Raw genomic sequence first — 16,951 nt, forward strand, 5'->3', positions numbered from 1 at the left:
CAGGTCTCTATTTCTCCTCAGGCCTCTGTTTGTCCTCAGGTCTCTGGGTGTCGTCAAGTCTCGGGGTATCCTCAGGTCTCAGGGTGTCCTCAGGGGTCCAGGTCCTCACTGTCAGCAGCAGTGAAGGCTGCAGCTCAGTGGGCGTCGTACTCCTGCGGCCGCAGGAAGCTGGGGAGAAAATTGACAGGTGACACACAGAGACACCAGGTGGTTTTTCAGTCAGATCAGCAGATCAGGATTTATTAATGTTAATATTGATGATTAACATTCAGGTGTTCAGCTGGAAAAGAAGTACAGAGGTCTGGCTGAGGATGATGAAGGTGATGAAGAGCAGAGAGACGAAACTGACACAACAAATAAAAACCAACAGCTGAATAAAAAACTGCTGAATCACTTCAGGCAGCTGGCTGCTACAAACCAGGATACCGACCAGGTAACATATAAACATTAATATGAACCAGAACACAGACCAGGTAACGCCATCCAGGTACGTACTACTGTACTATGAAGCAGGATTAGAGGTTAGCGAGGTACCTTCAGGGTTAACCCTGTGTTTTCAGGGTCACAACAGTGGTTCACTTCTTGCCGGGATATATCACCATGGTAACTTATGCTGTACACCTAACCTGCTCCAGAGATCAACTAGTATAAAAGCACCGCCTACTGACCAATCAACTCTCTTGGAAAACGACCTCACCCTCTCTTAGGGGGGCAGAGTGTTCAGAGAGTGGCAGCCCTTTGTCTTTCCCTGACGGTGTTTAATATGAGAGATATAGATTCTGGTCGGAGCGAATGACTCCTGTTTACTGATATCATCCTCCAGCAGAGACTGACTGAAGCACTGAAGCCTTGTACTTGTTGTTCTTAGAAGATATGAAAGTAAGCCTACTCACCGCTTTGAACCATGTTTTTATATGTATGTTTTATTTGCTCTGTCTTAAACTCCTGGGCTGCAGCTGACAGAATAAGACTAAAACTGTCACAAGACTGTAATCAACACGCCATAAGAATTAAAAAAATCTCAGCAACACATGAATTTAATAGAATACACAAATGTAATGACAGTAAGATCTCCTTGTGCCCTAATGATGGGGCAGTGATATTAGAAGCCTTCAGTCGTTCAGTCGATCATTTGCCAGCTGTCCTTCCTGCATCTGGCATCTGCAGCTGTGCTGCTTTCAGCCTGGATGATGTGTTTAACTTCTTCATATTTGTCTAATATTGTAGTTTCCTGTTCGGTTGTAAAATATGCCACTGTGCTGCCAGTAGACTTGTCCATGTTTGTGATTGGTCAGATGCTGCAAACCCTGCCCCTCTTACGTAAGCGCACTCATGGCTAGATTGTGAAACCCTGGGTTGATTTACAGAGTTGATAACCACTATTGTGTGATCGCTTAGCAGGATCGCGGGTGTTAGGCTCAGTGACGCCAGATAACAGAAAGATATCCTGGGTACATTGAACTTGCTTTGTAGTACAGGCCTCAGGTGACACCAACCAGGTAACACAAACTAGGTAACATGCAAATATTAATATCTGATGATCAGATAGGTGTCTTATTAATGTACCAGCAGCTTCACAGTTGGTGAAGAAATGTCAGTTTAAAATCCTCCTGAACATATTCGTGTGTTTGTGCAGGTGGACCTTCAGTTTCTGGATGAAGTTATCTCAGATGGAGCCGATCCTAACAGCTCAGACAGATACGGACAGACCATCCTGCACGAGGTCAACACGTGACTTTAATTTTTATTTATTCTACACTTTGTTTATGTTAATAATAATAAATAATACAGCGGTTGTCAATATCATTACACAAAGCAACCACAAAGAGACACAAAACTACGAGACACAAAACGACCACAAAAAGACGCGGAACTACAAAACACTTCACAACTTTTCTTGTGACTCCAATCCAACCTTAACCCAATCTGCACTGTGTTTATGCTGCATTTCAGAGGTGAAGAGTTTACCAGCAAAAGTGACCATCACAACTTCAAGTCATTATTTGATGACGGTTATTTGCATGTGACCCTCTGTTAAATGCATATGCAATAAGGAGAGAGACCCACCTTGCAAACACTCAGTAAATGAATCAAACTGTGACTCAAGCCTTAGTCTGCAGTATAATGTGTCACATCTGAACCTGAAAAAAAGGCACAAAAGCCTTTCAATGATTCTGGCCCACAGTGTTAGTGATTTGAGTGAACTAAGCCTTTAAGATGTTTCCTGAATACAGCTACTGGTGGTTTATCTTCCTTTATTATTATTTAGAGACAAACTTGATAAAAACATAGCGAAGAGTTTTATTTGCAGTTCTTGTACGATAAAGTTTGTTGCCAAAATCTGGTGTGTGTGTTCAGATCTCCAGGGCGTGGAGTGTGGATGTGATGCGGTTCTTCTTGGACCGGGGATCAGACCTCCTCCGGCCAGATCAGTTTGGAGTCACAGCGCTTCACGTGGCCTCTGCACTGAATTACCTGGACATGGTTCAGTTCCTGCTGGACCAAAAAGGTCTATGAGGAAGAGTCCAGGAGAGAGTTAAAGGAACACTTTTTTGTTATCTTTCTAACCCAGAGTCAGTCCATAGCTACAGTAATCAGTGAGGCCCAGTCCCCAGAAACACTCCAGCAGCATCTATCATTTTTCCAACCTACTTCTTATCTCATTTGTGGTCTGATAAACAGGAAGTTCATCACATTCAGTCCTCATGTCTCTATTTTACAAGCTAAGTTACTGTTGCTGCCATGCAGTCAACCACAGCGGCTCAGTATGAAGCAGTGTGCTGTGCTCAGGGCTCAGAAGAAAGTGGGCTTTTAGGGAGGCGGGCCTTGAAGAGACAGGAGCTCAGACGGCTTGTGTCAGACAGAGGGTGAACTGAGGGGCCGCATGAAGGGCCACAATAAGATGAAGAAGGACTTATTAGATCTGTGAATCATGCAGAGCTGCTCTAGTGGAGTCCCAGAATAAAGATAGAGAGCTGGACATGAGCAGAATACCTCCTCTTTAATAGTCCACCTATAGCAAAGACTCATGGGAACTGTAGTTGTTGAATGTACAGATCAGATGTACAGATCCTGATCAATAAGGGTGTGTGTGTGTGTGTGTGTGTGTGTGTGTTGTCCTCAGCTGATCCGGAGGCTCGGACTCTTCTGGACCAGCAGACTCCTCTTCATTACGCTGCAAAGAACGAAGCTGTAGGTTCCATCAGACTGCTGCTGCAGGCCGGAGCCTCCATCAGCTGCACCGACTACAAACACAGAACTCCTCTGCAGCTCGCCGCAAACATGGGTACCACTGGCATCATCAGTGACATCACTACTAATATTACCCCTGACATCACTACTCGGGGCAGCATGGTGGTGACTGTCGCATGGAAGGTAGAGCAGGGTAGAGCGGGTAGGGTGTCCTTGAGCAAGACACTGAACTCTAACTTGCTCCCGATGGAGACCAGCACCTTGTATGGTAGAGTGAGTGAATGGGTGAATGATACCTGATCTGTAAAGCGCTTTGGGAACTGTTAAGGTTGAAGAGCGCTATGTAAGTGAAGACCATTTACATCACCACTGACATCACCACTGACACTACTTACACTACAAATCGCTACTGGCTCTACTGACTCCACTGGGTCAGTACTGACACAGCACTGTCGGTGTGTGTTTTCAGAGCGTAGAGAAGCAGCTCGGGTGCTGTTGGAGCTTGGGGCGGAGGCAGGGATGAAGGACTCTGATGGACAGCTCTGTATAACTGCTCTGATTAGTCGGATGAGTCCAGTGGTAAGCTATTGACAGGGCTGTGATTGGTCCAAAAAAGTCAAATTAAAACTTCCAACTTTTTAATATTGTTGTTTTTCTATTTCCTTCAAGAAATGCACATTTGATTTCAGATCATATTGTAAAATATAGAAAGATGAAGCTAAGAATAGACCAGGGTGTATCCTGGTGATGATGAATGTGGTTGTATGTTGTGTTCAGGCCCGGCTGGCACTCAGTCAGTTCCATGTGACGGACAGAATGACCAGGCAGCAGTACTACTACCTGAACCTGCTGGAACCAGAACCACACTCATCTGAGACCCACCTGCAAGGTAACACTGCTATTACTGCTATTCAATTCAATTCATTTCAATTAAATTTTATTTATGTAGTGTCAAATCACAACAAAAGTCATCTCATGACACTTTACAAACAGAGCAGGTCTAGACCGACTCTTGATAATATTATTACTGAGACCCAACAGTTCCCACCATGAGCAAGCTACCGCAGTACTACTACAGAACTACCCTGGTTTATTACAGTACTACTACCTGAACCTGCTGTAACCATAACCATGGTCACCTGGCCCCCTCCATTGGTCTTTCACTGGTCCCCTACTGGTCATTCAATTTTCAACCTGAATGCCCCCTAACGATAATACTGCAATACTGCTGTAGTTCTACTATAGTACTGTTTGTATCACTGCTTATTCTGCTGCTGCTTTTTTACAGACAATACTACCATTCATGATACAGTGCTGTTTCATTCATTGACTCTACCTGTCTGTCTGACTGTCCTTCTGTTGTGTTGTGTTTTGTAGAAGAAGTCGTCAGTGAGCCGATGTCTCCAGTAAGTTCCATAAGTTAACTGTATTTCAGTTCAGTGTGTAGTTAACTGAACTGGACTGTGTTATACTACACTGTGTTGTATTGTACAGTGCGCAGTGAACTGTGCGCAGTGCAGTGTGAACTGTGTACAGTGAACAGTGAACTGTGTGTAGTGAACTGTGTACAGTGAACAGTGTGCAGTGCACAGTGAACTGTGTACAGTGGGCTGTGTTTAACTGTATTGTTCCTGTGGTGTCAGCTGGAGGTGGTGGTGCAGCAGGGGAAACTGGACCTCATCATGAATCCAGTCTTTCTCAAACTGATACAGGTCAAATGGAAACTGTACGGCAGGTAAACTCCACTCTGATTGGTTTGATTTATTTTATATCATCACTCAGTGAACTCTCAGGTGGAAGGTCACTGCTCTACCTGTCTGTCTATCTGTCTGTGCTGCTGCCAGGTTAGGGGCGTGGCTCCTCCTTATCCTCAACTTCCTGTTCAACGTTTCCTGGACAACCGTCGCCATCTCTGTGTCCTTCCACAGAGACTCAACTGATTGCTATGTCCTCCCCCAGGTGACCTACCTGTCTTTATGTCTGTCACCTGTGTCTTTCTACCTGTCTGTCTGTGTCTTCACCTGTCTGTCTGTCTCAGGACTGGTGGCGTGTCCTCCTTGTGATCCTGGCGCTCCTGTTGACTCTGGAGGAGGTGCTGAGGGAGGTGCAGGACATCCTGCGTTCGAGGGGGAAGCTCCGCCTCTGGCAGCGGTGGGCCGAACGTCGTCTCCATGATGACCTGCGCTGCTCACATCCCATGTGGCCTCAGGTAGGAATTAACATGTTTACAGTTTTTTTGGATTGCTTACATGTCAAAACCTTTCACACAGTCAGTGGAACAGAAGTCTGTGTGGACCAAACTCTGAATCACATTTCATTGCTTTAACACAAAATGCATTCAATGCCCACATTTTCCAAAATCCATGAAGTCTTTTCTCATTCATACTTCACCACCTGCAATACATTTTTCAAATGCTAACACACTGTTTTCAAAACTCAAATTTGCATTTCTGCAGTGGAACCCTACCTATGTTTTTACTGTAGTCTCGTTACCAAACAGTGAAATTTGCTTTGGAATTATTTTGTTTGGAAACCTGGATCAAGGAAGTCCAGTTGGTGGGGGAAGAAGAGTGGCAGGGAGAGGGAGAATGAGCAGAGGACAAAGGAGAGGAAGATCAAGAGGTGGTCTCTGATGAGATAAGGGCCACAATCATTGACCCTGTTGTAAACATGGTCTCTCTGTGAGAGAGGATCCAACCAAATCTGCATCGTTCAACAGTTCCATCAATAGTACAAATTTGTTTGTTTATTCAAACTTTTCACTTTTCAAATGACTATATGCAAAGAGAAAATGATATTGAAGCAAATTGCTGTATTTCTGATTATTTCTTGTTATATGTACTTTAGTACAGTCAATACAGTGAAAAGGTGTTATTCTATAATGAAGTACTGATTTATGTGAAGTCATTCAGTTCATCTTTGATGTAATGCTCCTTGTTGTTATTGTTTGTTCGGTATGTGTGAGTGACAGTGGATACTTTCTGAGGGAGAGCTGTTGCCAGCGTTTTGGTTGAAAGAGCTTATTTTGAGATGTATGAAGTGTTCTGGTGGTCTGAGGTGAGATTAAGACTGTATGAAGAGTTTTGAAAAAGTGGCTCCAGTATTGACCAATATTTGTTAGCAATCGAAAAAACTGTAAAGGGACAGTTTACTGAAATAGGAAGCTACAGCCAGCTACTGGTTAGCTTTGCTTAGCATAAACACTGGAAATGGGGGAAACAGCTAGCCTGGCTCTGTCCAAAGCCGAGGGGGTTTAAGTGTTTGAGGGGTGGTCCACAGCGTGTCAGACCTCTGATATAATGTGTGTGTGTGTGTGTGTGCAGGACAAAGTTTTCCTTTTGGATCAGAACAAACAGATTCACAGGATGAGAGGAAGCTACAGCCAAGACCTGTGGTAACACACATACACGCACACACACGAAAAGTATTAACATTACAAGAATAAAGTCAGAATTTAAAAATAAACACAATATTGGTAAATAAAGCACATTTTGGTGAGAATAAAGTAAGAATACAGGAATAAAGCTGTAATTTTACCAGAATGAATATGTGAGAAAGTAGAAAGACAAACCTGTGCGTGTGTGTATGTGTGTTGTCAGGAACGTGTTTGATTGGCTAGTGTACTCTCTCCTGGCGGTGTCGTTCAGCGTCCACATGGCTGACGTGTTTCGTCCGTCTGCCCGTCTTCACACCGCCAGCCTGCGTCTGTTCTCCGTCACCATCATCTTCCTGTGGCTGAGATTGATGAAGCACGTCAGAGCCTTCAGGTACAAACACACACACCTGAACAATAATCACACACCTGTTGTGTCCAACACCAAACACACTGACACACACAGATTTTTACATGATTTCCTCCATCATCAGTCCATGTTGTCTAAACGTGTTACTGTTACCACGGCAACGTCTTGTCGAAACGCGTTAATGTTACCATGGCAACATGTTGTGCCTGTGTGTGTGTGTGTGTGTGTGTGTGTCTGCGTGTATGTGTGTGTGTGTGTGTGTGCAGGTTGATGGGTCCATTCATCGTCATGTTGGGGAACATCGTTGGGGACGTGATGTGTTTCCTCTTCTTGTACGCTGAGATCTTTGTTCCCTACGCCTGCAGCTTCTGGATCATATTTGGAGGTCAGTGTGTGCATGACTTCCTGTTTTCTGTCTTTGTTTGATTGGTTGATCTCACCAACTTAGTTTATTCTTCTTTGTTTTGATGAACTGTCAAAACTGTTTTCATTTGCAAAACAGCGAAAGTTAAAATGTTCTGCGTTCTTCAAACTCTTCATACAATCAGAGGTGAAGGAAGTATTCAGATCCTTTACTGAGGTAAAAGTACTAATCCCAGCTGACATTGGGCGACCCCTGGAGCCAGCCAATCACAGGGCTGACATAGAGACAGACGCTCACAGTCACAACCAGACGTATAGCTTGCTGTTACGCACAGCAACAGTGCTAACCACTGCACCACCGTGTCGTCCACAAATAAATGTCCTTCACTAAAAGTATGTAAATATAATCAGGAAAATTTACTTAAAGTATTAAAAGCAGTAAAATGTCCCCTGTGACTGTTCTACTATTATATAGCAGAGCCCAAAGTGACACCTTCACAATGCTTGTTGTGTCCAAGCAACAGTCCAAAGCTCCACATTATTAACAGTACATTACAATTACTAACGGCATTCAGAGGAAAAGCAGCAAATCTTCATCTGAGAAACTGGAACCAGAAGATGTTTTACACATTCATATTTTATAAACTCTTCATATGTTTTGTGTAAAAATCTTAATTTGTAAAGTAACTAGTAACTAACCCCCCCCCAGGCTCGTCCTCAGTTCCCAGCATGCAGTCTGTCCCGGGCCTGCTCTACAGTCTATATCGCATCACTCTGGTGGACGAGTACGAGTACGCTGCCATGGCAACGGTTGACGGCGTCATGGCTCCTCTGCTGTGTGGGACATTTCTGGCTGCGTCCTCCATCCTGTGTGTCAACCTGCTGATCGCCCTGCTGACCGACACCTTCCAGAGGTCAGAGGTCAGAGTCTGTCCACACCTGAGGCTATCCTCCTCCATTTATTAACTTTCAAAAAGCAAAAACAAGATGAAGATGTATGTCATTAACCACAAAGATATCTTTAATAAAGAGGAGAAACTCATCCTCTCTGACTTCTGAAGGAAACCACCGCCATAATCAATCAGTGAAGGAAGTAAAGAGACTGGAGTCACTTAACTGTTGACACCCAGAGACACAGTCTCTGTGAGGAGAATCACACCAACTGTAACTGAACAATTCAGTTCAGTTCAGTTCAATTCAATTCAGTTCAGTTCAATTCAGTTCAGTTCAATTCCGTTGTGTGACATCAGATCAGTGTTTTACAGTCAGAATTACTGTTGGCTCCAGATGTTCATGTGTGTGTTTCTGTGTGTGTGTGTGTGTGTGTGTGTGTGTTTATATATATATATATATATATATATATATATATAGGGTGCACGATAATTCGCAGGCTAATGCTGTGATGCAGCAGGCTGCCGTCATCCTGCAGGTGGAGGAGTCCATGCCCCTTCTCCGCCGTTTCTATGACAACCAGTACATCTCCAACCACTGTGCGCCGCTGAATGACGCCTACGATGATGACATCACAACAAACCCCCGTTACCACGATGAGATGGGCCACATCAGCACACAGATCAAAGTGAGTGAAAAAGAAAAAGGTTTTATTTAAAGTGAAGTTTAGGAAGTAAAGGTGTATGTGTATGTGTGTGTGTGCGTGTGGTTGTGTATGTGTGTGTGTGTGTGTGTGTGTGTGTGTGTCCTGTAGGAGACTCTGGATCAGTTCCTGGCCCTGCAGAGAGACATGAAGACAGTCGGAGATTCTGGGTGAGAATCACAGAAAGGGTTCATTTAATGGTCATTTTACAACACAAGCTTGTATCATGAAATGTGCATCTGTTGTCCCTTCACACACACAAATAACACAGAGAAAAACATAACAACAAACTAGTGAGGCGGTTTAAAAGCCTCGCAGTTTTCAGTAGCAGGCTCATCTGTAGAGCTCGCAGTGGATGACGTACTAACTGGAACAAGATGCCTTCTATTAATATTCTTGGAAAATGTAAGTCACCTGCACACGAGACGGCGTGGGGATACGATGGTGAGTAGCAGTAAAATTCCGTATCTGGACTGGACCTCCTGACACAAACACAATCATTCAGACTCACCTGCTATCACAGGTTGAGCTGAGTCGGGACAACAACTCCCCTTTGTTACATAATATTGCAATTATTATTATTATTATTATTATTATTATTATGCAATGTTGAAAAGAAAGAGCATTTTTAAGAGCATTGCTCAAAACAGACACTTTTTCCACTGAAGTTTTGCCCTTCTGTGTTTTAAACATAGAAAAGTCATTTTCAGGAAAGGTTGAGTATAAATTTGCAAATACACCAATCAGGCATAACATTATGGCCACTGACAGGTGAAGTGAATAACACTGATTATCTCTTCATCATGGCACCTGGGATATATTAGCAACAAATGAACATGTTGTCCTCAAGGTTGATGTGTTAGAAGCAGGAAAAATGGGCAAGCGTAAGGATTTGAGCAAGTTTGCCAAGGGCCAAATTGTGATGGCTAGACGACTGGGTCAGAGCATCTCCAAAACTGCAGCTCTTGTGGGGTGTTCCTGGTCTGCAGTGGTCAGTATCTATCAAAAGTGGTCCAAGGAAGGAACAGTGGTGAGCCAGCGACAGGGTCATGATGCACGTGGGGAGCGAAGGCTGGCCCGGGTGGTCCGATCCAACAGACGAGCTACTGTAGCTCAAATTGCCAAAGAAGTTAATGCTGGTTGTGATAGAAAGGTGTCAGAATACACAGTGCATCGCAGTTTGATATTATCCATGTGGATGTTACTTTGACACGTACCACCTACCTAAGCATTGTTGCAGACTATGTACACCCTTTCATGGAAACGATATTCCCTGATGGCTGTGGCCTCTTTCAGCAGGATAATGCGCCCTGCCACAAAGCAAAAATGGTTCAGGAATGGTTTGAAGAGCACAACAACGAGTTTGAGGTGTTGACTTGGCCTCCAAATTCCCCAGATCTCAATCCAATCGAGCATCTGTGGGAAGTGCTGGACAAGTCTGTTCCATGGAGGCCCCACCTCGCAACTTACAGGACTTAAAGGATCTGCTGCTAACATCTTGGTGCCAGATACCACAGCACACCTTCAGGGGTCTAGTGGAGTCCATGCCTCGACGGTCAGGGCTGTTTTGGCAGCAAAAGGGGGACCAACACAATATTAGGCAGGTGGTCATAATGTTATGCCTGATCGGTGTATATATATATGTATATATATATGTACATGTATATGTAATACAGACAGGAATGTAAATAAGTACATTTACTCAACTACTGCACTTCAGTACAATTTGGAGGTACTTGTACTTTACTTGAGTAGTTCCATTTTAATCTATTTTATACTTCTACTCCACTACATTTATCTGATAACTTACTTTGATTATAAATACAAAACATAATCAACTAATAAATGATGATGTATAAATACAGATTAAACTATCCAGCAGAATATAAAGGTATTTAAATGAGAAACATGAATGCATCAATAATTATAATTCAAGAGACACGTGATGCGGGAAAGAAGATGGCTGCTTGAAAGACTCCTCTGTCCGCCCGGCAGTTAAACTTTAAATAACCTTGCGAAAGTTAGTTTTTGTTGGATTACACACTATATTCTGACAGGGTAAGGCAAGATGCCCCAGGGCGGCTACAAAAAAGTTGGAAATCCAAAATTGTTTTCAAGTTTCACCGCGGCCAACACAAAGGCTACTTATCAAGCTAACAAGGCTAGTGCGGACATGTCCACACGTCAGGCGCTAGCAAGTAACGAAGCACCTGTGGCCACCGACAGCGAAGTGGCGAGAGAGATAGCCAAGATGTCCAAGCTTATCAAAGAAACATCTGAAGCTCATGACAAGAAACTCGAGGATATTAAAAGATCTACGGCTGCAGTTGAAACTAATGGTGTTTCCCGACTACTCCAAGACTGTCACTGACAAACACCTGCGCTTCAACGAATGCAAGAAGTTGCTCCATGATCAACATGTGAAGTTCTCCTTGGTGTTCCCCGCTTTGCTTGTTATCCGGACGCCGGAGGGTCGCTGCGAATTCGATGATCCAAAGAAGGCACTCGCCTACATTCGTTCCCTGGGTTAGCGTGTCGCGCTTTCTATTCCCGTGCATCCACATGGCCAGACGGACTATGTCCATTTTCCGCAGGGTTATTGGCCTTTACATCTTTTTTCAACTGAATTTTCTTTTTCTTTTTCATCCTCTCTCTCTTCTCCCGGCTCAAGATGGGCATATGGCAAAATAAAAAGAAAGGCAAGGCCCTTTTTATTCTTTCTCACAAGAGAGAAAATAATTTTTGATGCCTTCTCCAGTGAATAGTTTTTTTCTCTCTTTTTTCTTCCCTTTTGGAATAACTTTATTTGTTATTACCGAATTGACATTTGTTGCCTTGACTCGCTGCTACAGAGGACGGGATTGTTTGAACAGGAAGGATTTGTTATATTTCCCAGCTCATGATGGACACACGGTAAAAAGGGCAAGGCCTATTTATTATTATTTTATAGTTATTTCTTCACATAAGAGAACGGCTCGAGCCGGCAGGGGTGTCTGAGCATCATATTAAGACATGTAACGTTAATATGCTTCAGGGTTTGTGGTGTTATAAAGCATAGAATTTTCGAATCCAATATGTCCTTAAGTTTGTATATAACTAGTATGTCTGGCTTTTGCATTTCTTTTTTTTTCTATGCCGCTCCCGTTGTCGCTGCGCTTGAGGAGTGGAGTGGGACGCGTCCCGGTGGTTGCTCCTCTCGTTCGCGGTGCTGAGAGGGCGGTTGTGATGACATCAGAGCGGGGCGGCTGTCTGGAAAGCAGCGGTCGAGTTATAGTGTCACGGTCCAAATAATGGTTTATATTTTTTGGCATCCTGTTCAGGAGATGCCAGTTGGTGACTGTGGGTCATCTGAGGTTTAGTGTTCGTTTTGCTTTTGTTTGTGTTTGTGTCTTTGTCTTTGTTTTTGTTTTTTTGCTATTGGTGCGCTTTTTTTCGGTAGTTATGGAGTTGCAGCATTTAAATATATTGAGTACTCATCCACATTATGTCAGTCAGTAATAGTGACCTAAACCTTATGACGTGGAATGTTAGTGGCCTTAACCATCCCATTAAAAAGAAAAAGGAATTACGTTTCATTAAATCAAAGAAGTGTGACATTGTTTTTCTGCAAGAGACCCACCTATTAGCGCAGGAATCACAGAAACTACGCCGTGACTGGGTTGGCTTCGTTGCAGCCTTTTGTGGGAGTAGGAATAGCAGGGGAGTCGCTATATTAATCAACAAACGTTTACAATTTAAGTGTCTTAAGGAAAGTACAGATGAGGCTGGGAGGATAGTGTTAATATTTTCCTAGATCCAGGGCCATAAAGTGGTATTAGCAAATGTGTATGTCACAAACATAGTGGACCCAGCATTTATTGGCCTGCTGGAGAGCAAGCTGATTGACATGGGGAACCTCCCAATAATCATGGGTGGGGACTTTAACGAGGTGTTAGACCCGACATTAGACCGCAGCACACCTGCGCAGCGCCCCACAAGGACTTGCGTTGTTCTGCAAGATATGTGTAAAACTTATGGGTGGGTGGACATTTGGCGCTTACACAACCCGACTAGCAGGGACTATACATTTTATTCCTCACCACATAAATCTCTCCAGAATAGATCTTATTTTGGTGTCTAATTCTATGATATCCTCCACCATATCAAGTTACATTGGCAGCATTATTATATCAGACCATGCACCAGTGTTCCTCCACATGGCTCCCTTTAGCAAGTCAGACAGATCACCTAGGTGGAGGCTCAATTCTACCCTTTTAATGGATATGACCTTTAGGGAGTCTCTGAGAACTCAGATTATTCTCTTTAAAGAAACCAACCTACACTCTTCGCCATCACTAGAAGTAGCTTGGGAAGCTTTCAAAGCTTTTATCAGAGGCCCTATAATCCAACACGCCTCCTTCAAGAAGAGGGAAAACATGGCCAAACAGTTGGATCTAGAAAAGCAGATCAGGGCGGCTGACACCAACTTTAAACAGAACATGTCTCCTGATAATCTGACAAAGCTGACTAGGTTGAAGTGCGAGCTCAACGCCATTCTCTCTCGTAAGGCGGAATTTTCTCTCTTCAGGGCAAGACAGAAATATTTTGAAGAGGGCGATAGGGCTGGGAAGCTTCTCGCAAGATACATCAAACAGAGAGAAACAATGAGCACTATACCAGCCATCAGAGGAGAGAGGGGTAACTTACTTTCCAGTACTAAGGAGATGAATAAAGCCTTTAGAACATTCTATGTGAAGCTCTACACCTCAGAGGCACTTATCTCCCTCATCCTGAAAAGTGGTAAGGACCCGTTCGAATGCAAAAATTATAGGCCCATTAGTTTGATCTCATGTGACAGTAAAATTTCATCCAAAATCCTTACAAACAGGCTGGACAGGGTTATAACATCTTTGATCCACCCTGACCAAGTTGGATTCATACGCTCTTGCTCCTCTGCTGATAATGTTAGGCGTCTCATTGACATCATGTGGGCAACACAGAATGATAATTCACCCGCTGCAGCCATTTCAATAGATGCTGAGAAGGCATTTGATAAGGTGGAGTGGCACTATCTATTCTCCACCCTAGAAACCTTTGGTTTTAGTAGCAAGTTCGTTGACTGGATTAAACTTATTTAACAATATATATATATATATATATATATATATATATATAACAATTTGATAGATTATTCAACACATTTTTATGGAACAACAAACGACCCAAACTCAATCTACGCAAACTGCAGAAACCAATTGACTGTGGTGAGTTGGGGGTTCCAAACCTTATGCTTTACCATCGTGCATTTAGTCTTAGACACATGGCACACTGGTTCTTGCCCCCGGAGAGAGCTCCACCCTGGTTTGTTTTGGAAAGTGCTCTGTGCAGCCCTCTTTCTCCAGTACATTTCATCACGGCTAAATTGCCCCCAGGGGTAAATACACATCCAGTTGTCTCTCATATACAATGGGTTTGGAGGAGAGTTGCGTTGAGTTACAAAGTCAGCCCCTATCTCCATCTGCATGCGGGAATCTGGTTAAATCCGAAGCTCTGTATAGGCAAAGCACCCTTTTTTTGGAAGCTGTGGTATCAAAAAGGGATCAAGGTTTTAGGTGACCTTTATGATGAGGGAACAATGAGATCATTTGAAAATCTAAAACAGCAATTCGATATTCCTCAGAGTCAGTTCTAGAGATACCTTCAGCTGAGGCATCTGCTGATACAGACCTTTGGCTCGACCTCTGTGCCCCCCCTGTGTGAACATCTGGTGTCGCATACTAGACATTTTTGGAAAGGGTCACGAGGCCGTAGCCTACTACTCCATGCTGCTTCTTAATTCTGACGGAAATACGTTGTCCCTCAGATTGACATGGGAAGCTGACCTCAATGTTGATTTCACAGAGGAGGATTGGAGTTTAATTCTTAGAAATTCAAAAAAAATGTCAAGGGAATTGAAAACAAGACTAGAGTGGGGCTGCAGGATGATGCGGGCTGTTGGAAGTGTAATGAAAACAATGGTACTCTGGTTCACATGCTGTGGAGCTGCCCGAAAGTACAAGAGTTTTGGTTAACTATCCATGACTATATTCAAATAATTATTGGCCAGGATGTCCCTTTCACTCCAGGCTTGTACATTTTGGGGGACCCCACGGTGTTAGACGATCTAACTCCTTCTGATGCAGATTGGGTCCAAACTGCCCTCATGCTGGGACGGAAACTCATTGTTATGAATTGGAAAGCCTCCTCTGCACCTACAGCTTCTCACTGGCACATCCAGCTGGGTAAGCTAGCTACACTAGAAAATCTATCATTCAGGTTACTCAATAGGGTGGAGGTCTGTCTCCGGAAGTGGGAGTGATATCATGCTTATATGGAAAGGGGTTAACAGGGTTGGATCGTCATAAGGCCAGTGCAACTTAATGGAACTGACGCTGTGGAATACTAGCTATTATATAATGCTGCTAACTATGTGTCTTCCCTATGTGCACCATTGTATGTATTTTTGTATTGTATTATTCTGTATTTTGTTTTATTTACTGTTTCTATTTTGAGTTATTTAGTTTTATTTTGTATGTATTTACGTTCAGGCATTTCTATTTTCATTTTTCTTCTTATACAGCTGTATATATTTTCTTTATTCATTTACTGTGTAATTATCTTCTGAAAACTCAAAATGTGAATCATACAAAAAAATAAAATAATAATAATTATAATTCAATAATATAATCTATTATTCTGCAGAATGAGGACTTTTAATTTTGGTATTTTAAGTATATTTTGATGTACTTTTACTTCTGAATGCAGGATTTTTACTTGTAACAGAGTATTTCTTTGCTGTGGTATTAGTACTTTCACTGAAGTAAAAGATCGGGGTACTTATTCCATTGTTGTCTATCAGACAGACATAATAATAGATAATATGTATATATATATATATATATATATATATATATAATTATTTAAACAACTGCAGAGGGTTTTGATCTTTCATAGATAAACCATTTCACTCAACTTCTGCTCCAACATGAATCAGGCTTCAGGTCTGTATTAAAATAAGTTCATCATTTAGATCCAGATGTTTCGCAGTCAAGTAAATATCAGGTGTTTAGTACGTACCTGCAGACTCAAACCAACACGGAATACATCCACTACAGTCCAAACCGGAGATTCTGAGGGAGCTGGTGGTCTAATAGTTATTCTTCTCTCTACCAGAGGCCCAAATCAGCACCAGAAATTGCAGAAGAAGGAGCTTCAGGACCATGAGATTCAGAACCAGGAGCTTCAGGACCAAAGCCTGCAGAGCCAGGAGCTTCAGGGCCAGAACCAGGAGCTTTGGGACCAGAGCCTGCAGAACCAGGAGCTTCAGGCTATCCAAGCAGAGCTGAAGCAGCTCCGGAGTCTGGTCCAGCAGCTGGTTCAGAACAGGACTGACTCAGGTTAACAGATCTTAGAGGAGATAAAACCTGTGAGGTCCAGACCAGATCAGCAGAGGAGCAGTGATCTAAATGTGTTTAAATACAACAGCATGCAGCTTTCTTCATCTCTCTGATTGCACATCAGAAATGTAAAATAAAATTAAATGATAATAAATTTGATTAAGTACGTTTTCTGTACTGGTAGCTGCTTTTCATGATGTAACTGCAGCATTTAAAAATGCAAATGAGATGTTTTATGTAGTTATGATTAGATTTTTGATGTATTTTTGAAGCCTCGTCAATCACTGTTTTCCTCTGTGTAAAGATTTGATTCAGTTCTCTGTCTTCATTGTATGGAACATTTCCTTCAGCAGAGAAAGGACACAGATGAAAAGTTTGTCACAATAAAAGAAAATGCACTTAGTAAGTCGACTTTAATGGAGAGATAAAAAGTCAAACTGATGTCTTTATTGTGAAAATCTTTTCATATACTATATTTTTCTTTAATTGGCGGAAGTGGGCTTCCACATGCATGTGCTGTTGGAAACTTGCTATTTAAAAAGTTCCGGCCCCGCCCACTCTGCTCCTCCGCCCCGCACTCTCAGCTGTTCATGATTTCCGGTTCCGGGTTCTTCTTCTTCCAGCAGTCACAGAACAGAGGGAGG

General features: G+C 42.8%; 1 protein-coding gene across 1 annotated transcript; it reads left to right on the top strand.

Moving 5' to 3' along the window:
* Positions 1-452: 452 nt before the first annotated feature.
* LOC139294545 (transient receptor potential channel pyrexia) lies at positions 453-16,719 on the top strand. The gene is given in 17 exon segments (XM_070916460.1): positions 453-473; positions 1,637-1,723; positions 2,359-2,523; positions 3,157-3,286; positions 3,662-3,771; positions 3,970-4,081; positions 4,570-4,598; positions 4,836-4,927; positions 5,037-5,151; positions 5,231-5,401; positions 6,516-6,586; positions 6,792-6,959; positions 7,202-7,326; positions 8,020-8,212; positions 8,670-8,877; positions 9,004-9,062; positions 16,084-16,719. Coding segments are annotated over 17 exon segments (2,085 nt in total). The 3' UTR covers positions 16,313-16,719.
* Positions 16,720-16,951: the final 232 nt, after the last annotated feature.

This window comes from Enoplosus armatus, chromosome 12 (genome assembly GCF_043641665.1).
Source record: "Enoplosus armatus isolate fEnoArm2 chromosome 12, fEnoArm2.hap1, whole genome shotgun sequence".
Taxonomy (NCBI): domain Eukaryota; kingdom Metazoa; phylum Chordata; class Actinopteri; order Centrarchiformes; family Enoplosidae; genus Enoplosus; species Enoplosus armatus.